The 21,616-nt window shown below is 44.5% G+C and overlaps 1 protein-coding gene across 1 annotated transcript in view; it reads left to right on the forward strand.

Annotated features, from left to right (window-relative positions):
• ANKDD1B (ankyrin repeat and death domain containing 1B) overlaps nucleotides 1-21,616 on the forward strand; it is a 101,162-nt gene that overhangs the window by 48,641 nt on the left and 30,905 nt on the right. The window contains exons 6-8 of the mRNA XM_073584105.1: nucleotides 2,329-2,427; nucleotides 9,841-9,939; nucleotides 16,805-16,903. Coding sequence (XP_073440206.1) covers nucleotides 2,329-2,427; nucleotides 9,841-9,939; nucleotides 16,805-16,903 — 297 coding nt within the window. The remainder of the gene's footprint in view (nucleotides 1-2,328; nucleotides 2,428-9,840; nucleotides 9,940-16,804; nucleotides 16,904-21,616) is intronic.

Genomic DNA, 21,616 nt, shown 5'->3' on the forward strand with positions numbered 1-21,616 from the left:
TGGTGGAGGTGGACGCTTCTGAGATTGGTGCAGGAGCGGTGTTGTCCCAAATAGATCCTGTGACATCTAAAATGAATCCTTGTGCTTTTTTTTCCCGAAAGTTCACCCCATCCGAACGTAACTATGATGTGGGGAATCGGGAACTGTTGGCCATGAAATGGGCATTTGAGGAGTGGAGACATTGGTTGGAGGGAGCCAAACACCAAGTCGTGGTCCCTACTGACCACAAGAATTTGATTTACCTGGAGTCGGCCAAGCGCTTGAATCCTAGACAGGCTAGGTGGGCCTTGTTTTTCACACGTTTTGATTTTGTGGTCTCTTTTCTTCCGGGCACTAAGAATGTCAAGGCAGACGCCCTCTCTAGGAGTTTCCTTGCCGATTCTCCTGTTGTGACTAAGCCTGCTACCATGTTAGGCGAGGGGGTAGTTCTTTCTGCCATCTCACCCGATTTGAGACGTGCTCTGGAAGAGTTTCAGGAGGACAAACCTGAGCGTTGTCCCAGTGGAAAGTTGTATGTTCCTGACCAGTGGAGGAAGAGAGTGATGTCTGAAGTTCATTGCTCTGCATTGGCTGGTCATCCAGGTATTTTTGGTACTAGAGATCTGGTGAGTCGATCTTTTTGGTTGCCCGCCTTGTCTCGTGATGTCAGGAATTTTGTGCAGTCCTGTGGGACTTGCTCCCGGTCTAAACCTTGCTCTCGCTCTAGTGGCTTGTTGATGCCTTTGCCGGTGCCCAGGAGGCCATGGACCCATATTTCAATGGATTTTATCTCTGATATGCCTGTCTCTCAGAGAATAACTGTTATTTGGGTGATTTGTGATAGATTCTCTAAGCTGGTCCATCTTGTACCACTCCCTAAGTTGCCATCTTCCTCTGAGTTGCTGCCCTTGTTTTTGCAACAGGTGGTTCGCTTGCACGGGATTCCTGAGAACATTGTATCTGACAGAGGAGTTCAGTTTGTGTCTAGATTTTGGAGGACTTTCTGTTCCAAGCTGGGAATTCAGTTGTCCTTCTCCTCTGCATTTCACCCTCAGACCAATGGGCAGACGGAGAGAACAAACCAGACTTTGGAGTCGTATTTGAGATGTTTTATTTCTGTGAGTTCATTTTTCTCTTCACCATTGAGGTCTGATTAACTCCCTCCTCTATTGAAGGAAGGTAGTGAGACTGATTACCAAACACCTGGGCAGCTAGATGATGACTGGGTGGCTGGAATTGAGGACTGGATATAAGGCTGCCGACGCCCGTCTTCCTGGCTGGTGATTTTCCTGCTGGATTCTTGGAGACCAGTCTGATTCCTGCATCTCAAAGCTAAGTGTTTCTGCTCTGCTTTGTACTCTTCAGTTTTGTTCTTGTTTTGCCTTGTTTTTTGGGAGTTCTGCCATCCCTGGCTGGGGGTGGGCTGAATTCCATTTTTGTCTCTGATCTGTTGATATTTTGCTCTGTCTTCAGAATATACCTGAGTGTTGATATAGTCTTTTTAAAGCCTAGCGACTTCAGGGCCTGTTTTTCCTATCAGTCGGTTGGCTCATTTTGATAGGGTTTTTTTGCGGATGGCAGACAGCAGCTTTCCTATCCTGTCCTATGTAGTTAGCTTGGGCCCCATCATTTGCTCAACCTATCTTTACTGCTAGTTGTTGTGGATAGGTTCAGGGGTCTGCAATCCGATAGCTGCCAACCTCTCTGGTTTTTCTGGACTTAGCTGGTATTTTGTTTTTTCCTCCTGCGGTGACTCATCATAACAGGTTCTTCTTTGCCTCTTTCACAAAGGCTCTTCTCCCACGATTGCTATCACTATTGTTATAACTTCCGGTGGTGGCTGGATGCAAACAGTGTGCGGAGCAGAACACCACAGTTATGTACACTGTTAGCGGCTGCTGCCAGGTGCTGCTGATCACCACTTTTACATTCTGATCTATCTTTAATGTCCACTGAATAGAAAAAGTAATGAACAATCCCTTTAATCTGGTAATGACAGGGGTATCTGATATCCTCTCATTGCTCTGCATATCAATTAGCAAAATAGGGGCTGTGTTGCTGCAGGATGATAGTTTGCCTTTTTCTTTTATTGCAATGTTCCCACTTATAGAAGAGGAAGAATTCTAGAAACCGCAGTATTTTAGAGAACTAGTGCATTCACTGAAGTTCTGATAGTAGTTAGTAATATCCACATTAAAAGTCAAGGGTGTATCCATAGGGGTGCAGAAGTAACCTACAAAAGTATGTGTTCCAAATTTTACATTGGGCTCAGAAGCTTCTTATTACCTTTGGGTTTGACGTATTAAACTTCTATAAAATGAGAGTGATTTGTTGCATTGTCTTTTCCAGAGAGGCAGACAACCGTTTCATCTAGCTGCTGAGAATGGACATATTAACATGATCAATAATCTACTTTCTATGGGATTATTCACATCTCAGGAAGACAAGGTGCAGTATAGCTCAGCCTGACCTTTTTATTTTTTTCATTGCCATAAAAGTGATTGACAAATATCATGGTGACAGCACAATGTGTTCCATTGACTTTGGAGATTACATTCTTAGAAAACAAGTTTTTCATGTTCTTCCATGACCATTTACCAACAGTCAATGTGAGGTAGCGCTGTCATTTACTTAGGGGATTCTCGCTTGCAGCGAACAAAAAAACAGTTCCAGCACAGGATTTTCCATCAAATCATACAGTCCTTGCGGTTTATTCACGCCTCATAAACCACAGCAGCAACAGAAAGTTCACTTAATAGCATTACCAGCATAGCGTCCATTATAATGCTTCACTCTTATTATCAATGTCCAGTACGCAGGCTCACTTAGCCTCACAATTATCTCACCAAAGTCAGGGCTCCTCATGCGGCTTCAGCATTCCACACACGTTCGTTCCCTCCAGGGAACTCGCAGGCACACATCGCCATTGCTCACAGCCACTTCACACGTGCTGTCAGGCAGGAAGTTCCATGTCTGCAGGACCTTCCACACTAGACCAACCAGGTCCCAGCATTCCTCACATGTGACCTACCCTGGCCACATTATATGGTCTATAGCCACGCCCACCGGGTCACGTGACTATGACCTCCTCACAGGTCCTTCACACACTCATATAGCTTTTAATACAGGCGGTTTCAGACACACCCCTGGGTGGGTTTGTAGGTAACTGGCCCGCCCAACTCCCAAGTTACCTAGAGACTTCTCCCTTATACCTTGAAATAACACCTCAGCAATACCATTGCTGATCAATACGCATAACTAAGTCTCCATCTCAAAACCACCCCCTTTGAGATACACAACCATCCTTCAGGATTCTGCCACTCATCCTCTCCCTTGGAACCTCAACACAGCGCCCCCTAGCGGACATAGTGGTTACTACACCACATACCTCGCCCCTCTGTTCAAACTTGTGGGGTTGAACACACAACATTACATCAGGCTCTCGAGACCGGGCACTCATCACACCTTGCCCTACAGGTCGAGAGAACCTTTTCCACCTGTCATACGGCCTCCTCTGTACGTTAGGCCTCCCCCGCCCCCAGCGGTCAGAATATCGGTCCTGCTCTTTGACCCTCCAGTTACAGTGCGTCATCAGACACGGTCCAGTCACCACCTTCCTCTCTCTGTTTGTTCCGTTCCCCGACCAGCTCCCCCGGTTGGTACGGTCATCAGTCCTAATCAGGCCAACTGTCGGGCCTGAGTCTGATTCACTCAGCGTCTCAAGGGAACTACGGTCTCTCAAAGTCATCCTGCCAGTCGAACTACTACTTGTTGACATTCTTCGGCCATCTGCCCTGTCACTTCTTGGCGGAACTCTTCGGGTCCTTACATCTTGTTGGGTTGTAGGCGGCCGCCACCGGGTATTCCGTACTTCTTTATTAATTCGCCGGCGGTCCTGCCTCAACTGCTCAATCTCTTGCAGGTACCTCACTCGATACTCCAAGAGCAACCGAAAGTCTCTCAGGCTCTTCACGGAGCCAACCACCAGGATGGGAATCCTACCCACTTCACTAGATCCTTGGTCTTCATCATCAGGAGGGATCCTCACTCTCACCACACCTGAGATATTTACAAGGTCTTGCATTACCTTCCCGGATCTTCCAATGATTCTCCCAATCAGAGCTTTGGGTACCGGCACCACATCTTTCCGCAAACCCAGCTGGTCCATAGCCTCCCTTGCTATCTCTAGGCGTCGAGCAGCCTTCACATTACTGTGCCTGACCTGCTGTTTGGTGTAGAGACATTGTAGATGCATCTCTTTTAGGACAGCTACTCGGTTAGATGTACAGTATCTTCTCTGTCCGATACTATTACCAACTGCCGAGTCTCAGGTGCCCAGTGCACCTCACACGCCTTGACCGCTTCTTTGAAAGCCTCATGCACACCTTCCTCCGCACAGGCTTCTTGCATGTCCTCTGGTACGTCAATCACCAACTGGAAGGTTGTGGTCTTGCTCTCTTCCTGGACTGAAGGCTCTAGCTTTACCACGGACACTTCCCTCACTGCCGTTGACCCGACCGGGTGACTGTCTTCTTCAGTTCTTAACTCCCCAACTTCACTTGACTTGGTCACTTCATGACCCTTTGCCATGAGGGCTACTGGCCATTCTGTCCTGTTATCACTTACGCTCACCCGCGGTAAGTCTTCATCCACCTTCTCCCGCAGAAGACTTTTAACTACTCCTCTGAGTTCTTCCATTTCTTCTGTAAGGGTCTTGTTCACATTTTGCCACGTTGACAGGTGACTTCTGAGCTCCAAGACTTCTTTCTCAAGCCCTACCACATCCTCTCTTAAGGTGTTGTTCACACTGTGCCACGTTGACAGGTGACCTCTGAGGTTCAAGACTTCTTTCTCGAGCTCCTTCACTCTGTGCTCGGCCGTTTGTCTTCTCACACTTTCACGTTCGAGATGTTCCTTTACTGTCTCTTTTATTAACTGTAACTCCTGCTCTAGTTCTCTTTTGGCCAGTATGTGTTTCACTGCTACTTCTTTAATCATATCGTCAAAAGGTACCCCTGGGTTAGTCCCGTCAGTCGAGTGAACCCCCCAGTTACCCTCTGACTGTATCTCTACTCCCGTTATCTTCTCGACCAGGTTACCATCCGTCCTGTCACGAGTTTCAGTGAGCACAGCACTAGATTCTGTCCTAGGGGTGGCTACTGGTAATAACACGTCACAGTCACACCACACCGTACGGTGAACCCCCAAGGCACTCTCTTTTCGTGTGTCAGCTCTGCTCTTTTTGTTTACCACACCCTTCTCATTCACACTGATGTACCCTTCAGGTGATGTCAGGTCAGTAAATTTGTCCGATGCCATTCTTTCTCCGGTCGCCCCTACGTCTGGCCTGTCCATGTTAGGAGGCGTCAGCGTCTCAGTGTCTGCTAGCCCTACAGTAGACACGTCTCCATCCTCCTGGTATAGGTCATCAAACCTGACCAAGTCCCGGCCCCACTCCGAGACATAAACTAAGACTGGTGGTATACTGCCACCTTGGCACTTACTGCCTCCGAACTCCTTAAACACTACTGTCTACCGCATAGTTCACTGTGACCCCATGTGCACAGCGAACCTGGACCATTTTCTCGGTCAGACAGAGGGTGAGAGGAGTTCCTACCAGAGTCACCTGACTCTTTGAGTCCAACCGTCCCGATATCCCTTCCCGGTGTAGCATCACGGTACACACTTGCGGCGCGTCATCATTCGGAAAGAATATCCCACATTCTGGAAATGACATACACATACACTGCGGTACTCCAGACATACCCACTGAGTCAACCAGTGCTGTCATTCCTTCAAACTTGGCCCCTTTCTGGACCACCACCCCACTTTGGGTTGCCGCCCCCTTCTGGGACTCCACCCCCTTTCGGGATCTCCCCATGTCCGTTATACCGGTCTTGTCAGACCACAGTTCACACAACACAGTTTATTTCTTAACGATACCACACAAGTCCTTGTTGGCACCACCACAGCTCCTGCTGTCACCGATCACCGACACCACAAGGCTGCTGTTCACACACACAGCGGCTGGAGTCACTGCAGCACCTGCTGCCCCGTCTTCGTGGACCCGCTGATCCACCGGAAGCCGCTTGTCACCTTCGTAACCCCGCCGAGTTACCGGAAGCCGCTTGTCACCTTCGTGACCCCACTGAGCCACATCAAGCCGCTTGTCACCTTCTTGACTCCCACTGAGCCACCGCAGGCTGAGTTGAGAAAAGAAGAAAAGAAAAACACCACACAAAAACTCAAACTCACGTGTCCTTTCTGTGTGCTATTCAGGACTTGCCGTCTCCGCCTGAGACCGTCCAACACACAGGGTGCACCGGGTGCTATTCAGGGAGCAACCCTCCTCCCAGGGTTTCTCAACACACCGGCCTCACCAACACAAAACTCACGTGTCCTGTCTGTGTGCTATTCAGGACGCACCTTCTCCGCCTGAGATCGTCCAACACACAGGGCGCACCGGGTGCTATTCAGGGCCGACCCTCTTTCCAGGGTTTCCCAACACACCAGCCTCACCAGGTCCAAGGTCATACCACGTGCTCCAGGGCTCTTCCCAACACTGACCCTCCAGGACCTTGCTCACTGAACCCTCCAGGAACACAGTCTTTACCACTGACCCAGGTCAGTACACCACGAACACCAGTCCGTTGCCTGTGTCGACCACACAGGTCCTCGGATACCTCTTCTCCTCAGAGGCACCCTATAGCAATCACCAGTCTCTTGCTCTCTGAGCCCGGTCAGTAAAAAAAGTGTTTTTTTTTTCTCTTTCACGACTGTCACCTGCTGGTCGCGCAGGTTCTCGGACCCCGCTACCACAGAGGTGTCCTGTCAGTCTCTTTCTCCTGGGGAAACGGCCGCACTGGGCTCATCGATCCGGACAGTGCCATACTCACTATATATTATAACACATCTTCAAATACTCTGATTCCCCCATTATTACAAGGTTACCACCCTTGTCAGAGGGTTTTATTATCAGTTCATTGTTATTCATTAACCTGGTTAGTGCTTCCTGTTCACCCTGCCTTAAATTAGAGTCTGAAACACCTGATGGGATTTTTTTCAAATCTCTCTCAACGAGTTTGAGGAAGATATCAATACTAGAGATATCATGTGGTGGCATCTTAGTACTTTTGTTTCTCAGATTCGTAAAAGGGCCCAGCCCCTCCCTTGTGTCATTCTCCTCTAGAAAGACCCACCAGTGCCCTGCAGCTTTCCAATTCATCGTTTTGTAGCCCCAATCTTTCACATTTAATTTGGTCATTGTGTGCAAAAAACCTTTTCCATTTAAGCTTTCTGCAAAAGAGGTTAATATCCTTGGTCCAAACAAAACAGTCAAATTTATTTGTGGGGTCATAATTCAGACCTTTTTTCAATACACTATAATCCTCTGTTGAGAGGGTATAGGTGGACACATTGATGATCTGACCTTGATTTAGACCACTTTGGGTCTTAGATAATAACCAGTCCTGTCATTCCTCTATAATCCCATAGTCCTCCATGTAGTATAATACACTACTCATAGTCCTCCATAAATTAAAATACACTGCTCAGTCCTCCATATAGTATAATACACTCCTCAGTCTTCCATATAGTATAATTCACTCCTCAGTCCTCCATATATTAAAATAGACTCAGTCCTCCATATAGTATAATACACTCCTCATAGTGCTTCATTTAGAATAATGCACCGCCATAGTCATCCATGTAGTACAATTCGCTTCCCATAGTATAATGCACCCCATAGTTATTCATATAGTATAATGCATTCCCCATAGTCTTCGATATAGTATAATGCAGCCCACATACAGTATAATGCAGCCACCCCATAGAGCATAATGCAACCAAATGCAGCCACCCCACAGAGAATAATGTAGCCACCCCACAGAGAATAATGTAGCCACCCCACAGAGAATAATGCAACCACCCCACAGAGTATAATGCTGACACCCCACAGAATATAATGTTGCCCCCCATAGAATATAATACAGCTCACCGCCCCATATAATATGCAGCCCCCCATAGAATATAATACAGCCCACCTCCCCATAGAATATAATGTAACCCATCAAAGAGTATGATGCAGTCCTCCCTCATAGAATATAATACAGCCCCAATAGAATATAATGTAGCCCCCCATAGAATATAATACAGCCCACCTCCCCATAAAATATAATGTAGCCCACATAAAATATAATGTAGCCGCCCATAGAATATAATACAGCCCACCTTTCCATAAAATATAATGTAGCCCCCCATAGAATATAATACAGCCCACCTACCCATAGAATATAATGTAGCACCCCATAGAATATAATATCGCCCACCTCCCCATAGAATATAATGTAGCTCCTCATAGTATAAAATACAGCCCACCTCCCCTTAGAATATAATGTACCCCCAATAGAATATAATACATCTCCCCCATAGAATATAATGCCCCCCCCGATAATGGCCCCACAGGCCAGTACTCACTGATATATTTAAAAAAAAAACACACAATCCCCACCTCTCCTCATGCCCAGCGCTGTTCCAGGCTCAGCTCCGGTCTCAATGGCGGTACACAGTGGGTGCGCAATGAAGTGACGTCATCACGCACCCGCAGTGTCAGAGGCAGAGGGGAATGATGGGAGAGGGAGTTTCATCTGACGCTCTCTCCTTCATCATTGCTTTGAACGTGGCGGCGGGGGAAGTCGGCGCTGGCGGCAGGCGGGCCCCCCAGACTCAGGGGCCCCATAGCGGCTGCGTGATTTGCCGCTATAAGCGGCACACCACTGGCTGGGAGCCCCTGGGGGAGCAGGGGCCCTATGCAGCTGCCTGATCTGCCTGCCACTAACGCCATCCTTGCCTGCGACAACCGGATGGAAACTGAATGTAGTGATCAGCACAGCATGTACACAGTGTAGTGGATGTTTCCAGGGACTGCAGAACAACTCCTGTTGACTTTCATTTTTTTGTCCCCTAAAGAAATATGCAGAATGTTATATTTGTCATTGTCACATATTATTTCCCCAAAGGGGTCAAGAAATGTAATGTTTTTCACTGTAACTGGAACATCCACAAGTATTACAAGGAAAACCACCCCCTGAACTGCTAAAACACAGCAGCCCTGCAATGCTGGGCTGAAATCCAGCAAACATGTAATTATAGAAGCCTATACATACGGCAGATGTCGGGAAGGAGTTAAATCTCAGTATACATAGCTATCAATTTCTTAAAGGGGTTGTGTGAAATTAGAAATACCTGGCTGCTCTCTTCTAGAAACCGCATCACTTCTGTCCATGAGTTGCATCTGGTACAGCTCAGCTTCATTACAGTGAGTAGCACTGCAGTACCACATACAACCTGGGAAAAAGAAATATTTTTAGAAATATCCAGCATTTAAAGGGAACCTGCCACGTTGTACATGCAGACTGTTCTGTGGACAGCACAGCATGAAGAAGAATGGGCTGAGCAACATGATATATAGGTTTATTAGAAAAGATTCATTTGATCTTATATTTTATTCATTGAAATACCTGGTGTTTGTATCTGTGAGTCCAGTGGGCAGTCCTACTAGTGATTGACAGATATCTCTGCATGCACAGACACATAGGGAAGACTGTCAATCACTGAGCAGGACCGACCACTGGACTCATATGCATATAAACACCAAGGATTTCAATAAATAAAATACAAGTTCTACTCAATCTTTTCTAACCAAAATGTATAACAATCTGATCAGCTCCCCCAGCTCTATAACATCCGGCTACAAAAGGATTGAATATTTCACGCAATATTCTTACCATTGAGATCATGGCTTATAAGTAGATCAGATCATTGATTTCGTCTTTACGTTCCTTATTTTTGTATTTGGCACAGGATGGTAACACGGCTCTACACCTGGCTGCTGCAAATGGTCATGAAACAGTTATAAGGGTTCTGTTAGAACATTTTAAAGAAAAGGACTATCCGAATAAGGTACAATTATCATAGATTTTTAGAGATGAGAGTTAAGGAGAGGACTATAGCTAGGGCTGGCTTTTTAGACTGAATAGTGACCTGTGTAAAAATGCTCTTCGGTGCCCCTACCCCATTGTTTACATGAGCATTCATGTTTGTATATGAGAGGACCCCTACACGGTATATGGAGCTGTGCTCTTCTTCACTTCTGGCTGCATCGAGACTTTAGTACAGCTGAACATGGGGTGTCAGACCTCAAACCATCTGATAAGGATGACTTATCCAAAAGATAAAGATACACCATCAATATCTAAGTTCTTGATGTGGGTCAGTGGGTGCTCTCATCCACTGACCCAGCTGTCTTTAGAAAGACCGCATGGACCAGTGTTCATCCCACTGAATGCCTGTACTCCTTCGCTGTGATCAGAATACTACTCAGACAATACAGGGTGGGGGTAACACAGTGTGGCAATACTTTATTGAACCACCAACAGACAATCACATATAGCACTGTCCCAGCAAGTATATAAGATGGGACAGTGCTGACTGACTCACTGACTCATCAACTTCGAGGCTTCCAGGGCCAACTAGCCCAACCAGTGGAACCCTGCTTTTGATCGGTACCTATAGAGAGTAGGTAGTGGGAAGCTTTGGAAATTGACAGAGTCCATTGAGGTATGTGGCCAGGTGACCTGATTGTTCCAACCTGGTTTCTCTAAACACCTCTGTGGGTTCAGTGATGGAATCTGTATTCCTCCAGGTTGGTGACATGGTTCCCTGGCTGCTGTTCTGTAGAGTCTCTCTGTAGATGGGGATAGGTCCATTTTTATACCCACAGCTGTCCGTCAGTGTTTGCCGAACAACAAGCTGCATGGACTGATACAATGGGTAATCAACATATTAATAAACATCGATTGTACAATTAACCTACATATTTGTCCCTCAAGGACAGCAGAACAGTATGTTGCAAGGACTGAAACAATGGATAATCAACATATTTACAACAAAACATTAATTGTACTATTAACCTGAGTCTTTGTCCCTCAAAGATAGCAGAATAAGCTGTAGAGGCTGATACAATAGTTAATCAGCAGCTATTCAATAAATCAGCAAGCGTCAATTCAACCTACAATAAGAGTCATCGTTCAGACTCTAAGACTCTTCTAAACAATAGCTCATGTCACTGGGCCTACTGAATAAGGCTTCAGACATAAATAAATGCGGTGACATCACACTGGAAAAGCCCCTTTTGATTAGTACAGTGGCATGTAAAAGTTTGGGCACCCCTGGTCAAAATTACTGTTATTGTGAACAGTTAAGTAAGTTGAAGATGAAGTGATCTATACAATGCCTAAAGTTAAAGTAAACACATTTCCTTTGTATTTTGTAAAAAAACCCTATATTGTAATTTTTTTCATTTTAAAAATTACAAAAAGTAAAATGGGCTGATGCAAACATTTGGGTACCCTTGGAGATTTATGTACTCAGATAACTCTGACCAAGGTTTCAGACCTTAATTAGTCTGTTAGGGTTATGGCATGTTCACTATAATCATTAGGAAAGGCTAGGTGACCCAAGTTTCCCAGCTTTATAAAAACCCAGCCTCCTCTAACCTTGTGCCAAAAAACAGCAGCTAGAGGTTCTTCTAAGCAGCTGCCTAGCACTCTGAAAATGAAAATGATGGAGGCTCTCAAAGCAGGAGAAGCAGAAGGCTGTAAGAAGATAGCAAAGCGTTTTCAAGTTGCCCTTTCCTCAGTTCAAAATGTAACTAAGAAATGGCAGTTAACAGGAACAGTGGAAGTCAAGATAAGGTCTAGAAGAACAAGCTAATTTTCTGTGAGAGCTGCTCTTAGAATTGCTAGAGAGGCAATTAGAACCCCAGCTTGACTGCAAAGGACCTTCAGAAAGATTTAACAGACTTTGAAGTTCTAGTTATTGTTCTATTGTTCAGGGACACCTGCACAAACATGACCCTTTATGGAATAGTCCTTAGAAGAAAACCTCTCCTGTGTCCTCACCATAAAATTCAGTATCAGAAGTATGCAATAGAACATCTAAACAAGCCTGATGCAAGTCCTGTGGACAAATGAGGTCAAAATAGAACTCTTTGACCACAATGATCAAAGGTATATGTGTGGAGAAAAAAGGGCACAGAATTTCAGGAAAAGAACATCTCGCCAACCATTAAGCATGGGGGTGGATCAATCATGCTTTGCAGTTGTGTTGCAGCCAATGGCACCGGGAAGATTTCACAGGTAGAGAGAAGAATGTATTCAATGAAATTTCAAAAAAATCTTGATGAAAACATAAATCTTTAAAAAAGCTGAAGTTGAAAAGAAGATGGCTTCTACAAATGGATAATCATCTTAAACACAGTCAAAATCCACAATAGACTACCTCAAAAGGCGCAAGCGGAATGTTTTACAATGGCCCTCACAGTCCTCTAATCTGAACACCATTGAAAATCTGTGTCTAGACATGAAAATAGCAGCGCATGAAAGATGACCCAGGAATCTCACAGAACTGGAAGAAAGAATGGATGAAAATCCATCAAACAAGACTCTAAAGACTCTTGTTTGGCTGCAAAAAGTGTTTACAAGCTGTGATACTTTCAAAATGGGGTGCTACTAGGTACTAACCATGTAGGGTGCCCAAACTTTGTATTGGACCATTTTCCTTTTTGTATATGTAAAAGGTGAAAATATATTTTTCCCCCTAAAATATAAAGGAAATGTGTCATCTTTATCTTTTAGAGATACATTCATCTTCAACTTTCTTCTCTGTTCACAATAACAATAATTTTGCCCAGTGGTGCCAAAACTTTTATATGCCACTGTATGTACAATGTATAGCGAATATCAGGCCATCTGCAATGTCCGTGCAAAACGGGTATAAAGGAGATGATTGTTTAGAGTGACTTCATTTTAGCAGAATGTACATCGTCCAGCATCCAAGATAGCAACATAAAGACCTATCTGCACTGATGCATTGCAGTGCTGGCTATCAATCAAAATGCCAGGATTTGCTTACAACTGCTGCTCGCTGAGTGTAGTGACTGTAGTCGCCCTGGAACACCTGTATGACTGAAAGTCAGCAGCTATCTGGAGGAATAAATTTGATTTTCTCCAGGGAGTCACTCTTACTGATGCTATTGACCTGCAGATTAACTCAATATCCAAAAGTTAATAGCCTTCACACTTCAGTTTTTTGACGTCAGTCAAAATCCGCTGTTTTTATAAAAGGATCCGCCCCTTTTTTGGTGGATTTGTTTTTTTTTCCCATAGACTTGCATTAGCGGCGAAATTTGACTGATGGTCGTCCGTTGCATCCGTTTTTAGACGGATCCGTTAAAATTTTAGCGTCCGCCGGCTGGAGTGGACGGACAATGTAACTTTTTTTGTAGTGGCGGACCGCTATTTTTAACTGCGCATGCCCAGAAGATTTTCTCTGCCAAGCATTTTAACCCTCAATAGCATTCTGGAAGCGGCATAAAAAGTTGAAAAAACATCTCTCCCTCTTTCCCTCCCTCTCTCTCTCTTCTTTTCCAGGGTCCTGTTCCTTTAAATTACATGCACTGAGCAGCTAAAGCGGATCCGTCCATGAAATGGATCCGGTGGCATCCGTTTGTGTAAAAATGGAAACGGATCAGTTTTTTCACACTCTGGCGGATTTTGACTGACATCAAATAACTGAAGTGTGAAACAGGCCTTATCCGACATGACCGGTTCCCTTTAAGGGTATGTGCACACAGAGGTTTTGTAGGAGTTGTTTGAGCAGAAACTGAAGGGAAACTCTCCAAGTTCATCTCAAAAGCTCAAAACTCCATAAAAAGTTGTTGTTTCAGCTCAGTTTCTGCTCAAAAATCTTAGCCATAAGAAGTTGCACTTACCCCAAGGGAGCTTTTGAGACTATGGTGAATCTTGAAAACCCATTATTATGCCTACTGTTAAAAAATAGACTTCCACTTTTAAACCCTTTTATGACAGGCTATCTTCTGGGATTAGAACAAAATATAATTTATGATTATGTATTTATATCTGTATAGTATTGTGTTCACGTGGTTTTATATATCTGTTATCAGTCTAAATAGGTTATTTATAGAATTTTTGCAGAACATATGAGACTTCTTTCCCATACCATAAATATATATAGAATAAAATACCTGGAAATCTGAAAAGTCCAGGTTAATCCAATGACCTTATAGTGATTCCAAATATGTATACCATACCAGTTTGTTTCTACATTAGATAAAATACAAGGGATCAAAGCAGTATAACATTACATAAAACTGAAGATGAATAGACCTAATAACATTCACTATTTGGACATTAATATTAGGATACATCATAATTATCGAGTTCAGTTTTTTCATTTAGCCCCTTTGCCACAGATGTACAGGGAGGGCCATTTATATGGATACACCTAAATAAAATGGGAATGGTTGGCCATTCAACTAGCCCACGACGACCAATCCACTTTCCAGGAAACTGTTCATGTAGGAATGCTCGGACCTGACACCCATAATTGATGGTATGGTGTGTTATATGGGGTACAAAGATAATGGGGCCATTCTTCATCAATGGAAACCTCAATGCCACTGGATATCTGAAATTGCTACATGATGATGTGTTGCCCTCTTTATGCACTGAAGATGGCACGTTCCCTGAGTTTTTGCAGCAAGATGGTGCACCACCACATTATGGATGTCATGTCCGAGTACTCCTACAAGGAATCTGACCCCCTTAGACTAGCATTTCTTCTGCGGTGTTGCTATCAGTGTGTCAAAAGTGGGAGAAGAGGGTTGTACTGACAATCCAACACAATGGGCAGCACTTTGAACACATTTTATAAGTGGTCATAAACTTGTAAATAGCTCATGAAAGAATAAAGTTAAAACCAATCACACCATTGTTTTTCTTGTGGAATTCTCAATAAGTTTGATGTGTCACAAGACCCTCTTCCCATTGGATAGAATAAAGTTGGATCCAAAATGGCCGACTTCAAAATGGCCGCCATGGTCACCACACATCTTGAAAAGTTTCCCCTTTCCCATATACTAATGTGCCACAAACAGGAAATTGATATCACGAACCATTCCCATTTTATTTAGGTGTATCCATATAAATGGCCCACCCTGTATATATCCAGCCCCTTGCCATGTCATCTGTCTTTACTAATGTCTGTGACAGCATGGGTGGTCTATAGCGCTCACTGATACCAGAGTGGTCCTGTAGTAGGATGTAACAAGTCTGTTTGAGAAATTTCTTCCCTCCTAAATATTGAACAGTCGCCTGGGTGTGCTATTATGGAAAAGATGAAGAATCTCAGATACGAAGTAGAGATCATGTAAGGTTATAGATTGGGGTTACCGAGTGCTGAGGCGCAATAGTGCAAAAGTCGCCCACACTATGGTGAGTCCATAACTGCAGAGTTCAAACCTCCTCTGCTATTAATATCAGTCCCAAAAAGCTGTTCTCTATGAGCTTCATGGTCTGGATTATTATGGCTACGCAGGTGCATTCAAGCCTTATATCACCAAGCACAATGCTAAGGCATATAGAAAAATCTAGTCGGCACTCAAAGTTGCAGTTCTTGTGTCGAGGGAAGGCGTCCTGTTATTAAGCAATGGTGTAAAGACCACCACTGACCTTGTAAAAGCAATTTTCAAGGTTTATTTCATCAAAGCATCAAATAAGACATGGAGAATGACGCGATTCGGCTCTATCTGAGCCTTTTTCATTCAAAACCATTTCATTGGAGATGAAACTGTTAATTAAGCTTCTTTTGGTGCTCAAACATAACCTCAATAACTAATCATGAGAAAGGTTAACTATACAGCCCATGCCAATTGTCGGAGGGAGTGATGTAAAGCCACCAGTGGGCCCTGGAGCAAGGGAAACGTGTTCGGTACAGTGACATCACACTTTGGCAGTCTGATGAAAGAGTCTGGATTTAGCGAACTCCAGGAGAACGCTACCCGTGTGACTCCATTGTGCCAGCTGGAAATTTTGGCCCCTTACATCCAGTGAGAGGAAATCTTAATGCTTTATCATACTATACATATTGGACAATTTTATGTCCCAGTGCACAAAGCAAGGTCTACAAAGGTATGGATTAGGGAGTTTGGTAACGAAAAACTTTGACTGCACAGAGCCCTGATCTCAACCCCATCCAACACCTTTTGAATGAACTAGAATAAAGATTACGTGCCCGGCCCGGCACACTCCTCCATCATCAGCGTTTGACCTCATAAATGCTCTTTTGGATGAATGTGCAAAAATTTTTAAGTTACCTCCAAATTCTTAGGCTGGGGTCACACTGGCGTATATTCTCTTAGGTGAGTAAGGCCAATTATGTTAATGACACTCAGATCAAACACTGTCAGATTTGAAGCTAAGTGTCATCTTCGTGTGATCCGACTCTCTGGCATGAGAAAATTGAAGCGCAGAAGATTGAGAACTTAATTTCTCCATCTTCTCCATTGTCTCTGTGCTCGTACATCGGCCTGCACCTGGATGACATCTGGGTGTTGTCCGATGTTTCACTCGCATCCATAGACCAAAATGGGTGAGTGCACAAAGTCGCTGACTCCATCCCTTACCCCAGCAGGCCACTGGTATCATTAGAAATATTGGTCTTGTAGTAAATCTTGCTTTCCTCCATCCAGGGTCATATATCCCATCTGGTGCTTGGGGATGGGGACAGCATGGGCCTGTGTGATTTCAAATGCCAGGGCTGAATTTCAGCCCCAGTCCGTACCTGGTGGTGGGCCCCCAGTACCTCAGTCCGGCACTGACAACCCCCATGATAAGCTGTCGCAGGGTAATAATAATAAGTTAATACACAATTCTGCCTTGTTGATAATCTCTGGATTATTCACTAGTCAGGGGCCACGCCATTTTTCTTGGCCGTTGAAGGAGGACATCAGGCTTGTGTCCGTCTATTACTGGAAGATGGAAGTGATATCGACACTATGAACCGTGTATGTATTTTAATTGTATTTTTATTTTTTTATTGAGAAATTATGGCACTATGCGGATTGAAAACCTTAAAGAAACTAATGTATCAATGGGTTATATTGAACAAACAGATCACAATGTTTTAGCTCAAAATGCTTCATAAAGGTCCTAGATTTCTATATTTATAGAGCGGGGTTCTCCAACTTATTGCTCCTCACCAGTTGCAAAACTACAACTTTCCTGCTGGTTGTAGTTGTGTAATGGCTGGAGGAGGCCAACAGATTGGACACCACTGGCCAGAGGCTGCAAGTCCAGGAGTGCAGCTTTTATGCTTCCTAATGTTTTGTTATTATCTGTTCAAAACTGTACAATAAAAACTTAAGTAATTCAAAATATTTTCTCAACATCACAGTTCATTTTTGAAATTACGTAAACTCATATATCAGCTGATTGCGAAGGGTACGGCAAACTGGTGACACTACCGGAGACAGACAGAAATTTCCCTTTCAGTGGCCACACATGAAAATGATTCAAATGAGCATTTACATTGACAGTGCTGGTCAGCCTGACATATAGTGGGGGATGCCTCTATTGCAAAGCTGCTTTCACTTTCTGACAGGGTTTTGTCAAAGTATCAGTATTATTATTATTATTTTTAAAGCACCATTCATTCCATGGTGCTGTACATGTGAAAAGGGTTTGCATACATATTACCATATTACCGTATTTTTCGGACTATGAGACGCACTGGACCATAAGACGCACATAGGTTTTAGAGGAGGAAATTAGAAAAAAAATTGAAGCAAAAAATGTGCTCAATTCTGTACTTAATATACCCTATCCTGGTATATATGGTCCCCACATCCCTATCCTGGTATATATGGTCCCCTCATCCCTATCCTGGTATATATGGTCCCCTCATACCCATCCTGTTAGGCATGCCCCCTCATCCCCATCCTGGTATGCATGCCCCCTCATCCCCATACTGGTATGCACGGCCCCCTCATTCCCATCCTGGTATGCATGCCCCCTCATCCCCATACTGGTATGCACAGCCCCCTCATCCCCATACTGGTATGCACGGCCCCCTCATTCCCATCCTGGTATGCACGACCCCCTCAATCCCATCCTGGTATGCACGACCCCCTCAATCCCATCCTGGTATGCACGGTCCCCTCATACCTTTTCTGGTATGCACGGCCCCCTCAACCCAATTTTGGTATGCACGGCCCCCTCATCCCCATTTTGGTATGCACGGCCCCCTCATCCCCATTTTGGTATGCATGTCCCCCTCATCCCCATCCTGGTTTGCATGGCTCCCTCATCCCTAGCCTGGTAGGCATGTCCCCCTTATCCCTAGTCTGGTAATAATGGCCCCCTCATCCCTATCCTGGTATACAGGGCTCCCATCTCTGTCCTGGTATGAATGGTCCCATTCTTGTCCTGGTATGATTGGCCCCCATCCTAGTATGCATGGCCCCTTCAACCCTATCCTGGTATACAGGGCCCCCATCTCCGTCCTTGTATGCATAGCCACATCCTTATCCTGGTATGATTGGCCCACATCCCCATCCTTGTATGCATGGCCCCATAATTATACTGGTATAATTGGCCCCCATCCCCATCCTGATATGCATGGTCCCATCCTTATCCTGGTACGATTGGCCCCCATCCCCATCCTGATATGCATGGTCCCATCCTTATCCTGGTACGATTGGCCCCCATCCCCATCCTGATATGCATGGTCCCATCCCTATCCTGGTATGCATGGCCCGCATCATAAAAATTTTAAAAAACCTATAAACCATTATACTTACCTTCCCTGCACTCCCTTGCAGTGTCTTGTTATGATGCCAGCAGCTGCTTTGTGCTTGTAAGCAGCGCATGGCAGGGACGTCATGCGCTGTTTACAAGTCGAGGACAGCTGCCAGAATACTCACTGCTCTCCACGCCGGGACTATGTGCATGGAGAGCAGTGAATATTCAATGCTGTTTACTAGAGAGCACAGTTTTAGCTGCAGTAGCCGGCTTCCTGCAACTGCCGGGCGTTCACGCGTGCCGCTACTAAAGGGAATGAATATTCACTGCATTCCATGCCTATGAGAGTGGAGAGCAGTGAATATGCATTGCCTTAAGTAGGGGGGACATGCAAATGCCCAACAGCTGCAGGATGTTGACTGCTGAGGCTAACAGCATATGCGCTATTAAAGACCAATAATATTCACTGCCCTCCCCACCCATGGGTGTGGTGATAGTGTCACATGTCTCCACATTACATCCACAGTGGTGCTAGAGCTTCACATGACTCCACATTACATCCACAGTGGTGATAGAGCTTCATATGTTCCCATAACATATCTACAGTGGTGATTGAGCGTCACATGTTCTCACATCACATCCACAGTGGTGATAGAGCGTCACATGTTCCCACATCACATCCAGAGTGGTGATAGAGCGTCACATGTTCCCACATCACATCCACAGTGGTGATAGAGCGTCTCATGTTCCCACATCACATCCACAGTGGTGATAGAGCATCACATGTACCCACATTACCACTCACATACCAGTACTGTGAGGTGAAGAGTCTGTAGTGATGTGTGTGTGTATATCTATATACAAACCACATAATACACCTTAGCTGCTGCAGAACCTCAGTCTATAGTGATGTGTGTGTATGGATGGATGGATGTGTGTGCGTGTATGGATGTGTGCGTGTGTATGGAAGGATGTGTGTATGGATTGAGGGAGAGGGGGAGGGACGGTGGAGGGATGAATGGATGAGGGAGGGTTGGATCCACACAGCACTTTATAGTCCCCTACAGGGCTGCCACTTTCAATTTCAGGGCCCCATACTGGCAAAATTTTTGGGCCTCCTTGAGAGACTGCCCAGGCTCCACCCCAGCCCCGCCTCCGTCTCTTGAACCGTCCACAGTCCCACCGGCTTCTCTTGGAAAAACTGCACTTCTGCAGTACATCCTCAACAATCACACATTTACAGTTCCCATCACCACTTATATAACCAGTAGCTTTTGTTTTGGCCAAAATAATTTTTAAATCACCACTATGACAAGGTAGACTCTTTTGCCTGGGCTCTACTCTACTGTAACTTACTAAACATTTGTTAAAATATCCAATACAATTTAGGTATATTTTTATTTATTTTTCAATTTTTAAAATGACCAATAATATCACAAACAAGGAACAAATACCGCCACACCATGACCAGACCACATAATACCACCACATGGTGATCGAAAAATACTACGTACAAGGAACAAATACCACCACACCATGTCTAGACCACATATTACCAGCACAGTGACAAATAATAGCACATACAAGGAACAAATACCGCCACACCATGACCAGATCACATGTTACCACCACATAGTGACCAAATAATAGCACATACAAGGAACAAATACCACCACATTATGACCAGATCACATATTACCACAACATAGTGACCGAATACTACAATACTGATCATTAATAAAAAAAAAAGCACAATACTAATATCACCATAAGTGCCATTATACATAGGAGATCTGTACTTCGTATACAGTGTCCGTGTACAGGTAATACAGTGATTACTGGTGACATTATACAGAAGAGCTCTGTATATAGTGTCAGTGTACAGGTAATACAGTGATCATCAGTGGCATTATACACAGGATCTCTGTACATAGTATACAGTGTATAGTGTCTGTGTACAGGTAACACACTGACTCACCGGTGACGTAGCTAGTTGAGGTCCTTCATTTTTGCTTTTCATCTTCATCCAGCACACACCGCCGTCACTTTTTCCAGCCAGGATTCGTCTCTGCACAAAATAACAGTTATATAGAACACATTCCCCAATTTTTCCCCAACCTCCACACTATGCCAGATGAAGAAAAAAAGGGACTGTGTCACCCTGCACAGTAACAGGACATCTCCCCCACACTGAAAACAGTATCCTCAAAAATAATATCCTTTAATTAGCCCCTACAGTAATAATATCCCACAATCTGGACCCCACGTGTCCTCCCATTCTGCCTCATGTCTCTCCATACTTCCCCCATGAGTCTCCATATTGCCCCATAGTCATCCATAATAGTATAATGTACTCCATAATCATATATAGTATAATGCACCCCCATAGCAGTATAATGCATCCTCATAGCAGTATAATGCACCCTATAGTACTATGCACCTTTATAGAACTATAATGCACCCCCATAGTAGTATAATGCACCCCATAGCAGTATAATGCACCCTATAGTACTATAATGCACCTCCATAGGAGTATAATGCACCCCTATAATATAATGCAGCAGCCCCATAGTATAATGCACCCATAGGAGTATAATGCACCCCTATAGGAGTATAATTCAACCCCATAATATAATGCAGCCGCCCCCATAATATAATGCACCCATAGGGGTATAATGCACCCCATAGTATAATGCAGCAGCCCAATAGCAGTATAAATCCCCCCTATAGTATAAGGCAGCAGCACCATAGCAGTATAATGCAGTATATTGCAGTAGCCCCATAGTATAATGCACCCCATAGTATAATGTATCCCCTTTCCCTTCCCCCCCCATAGTAGTATAATGCACCCCCATACTGGTGTAATATGCCCCATACTGCAGCTTTATAAAAAAAAAGTTTTTCCTTACATGTCCTCGCCTATGATTCGGCTGAGGCAGCGCGCAGCGTCGTTCCAGCGTATGACAGTTATGTCATAC

The sequence above is a fragment of the Dendrobates tinctorius genome, unplaced genomic scaffold (assembly GCF_039654945.1).
Source record: "Dendrobates tinctorius isolate UK_male_01 unplaced genomic scaffold, ASM3965494v1 ptg000083l, whole genome shotgun sequence".
NCBI classification, from domain to species: Eukaryota; Metazoa; Chordata; class Amphibia; order Anura; family Dendrobatidae; genus Dendrobates; species Dendrobates tinctorius.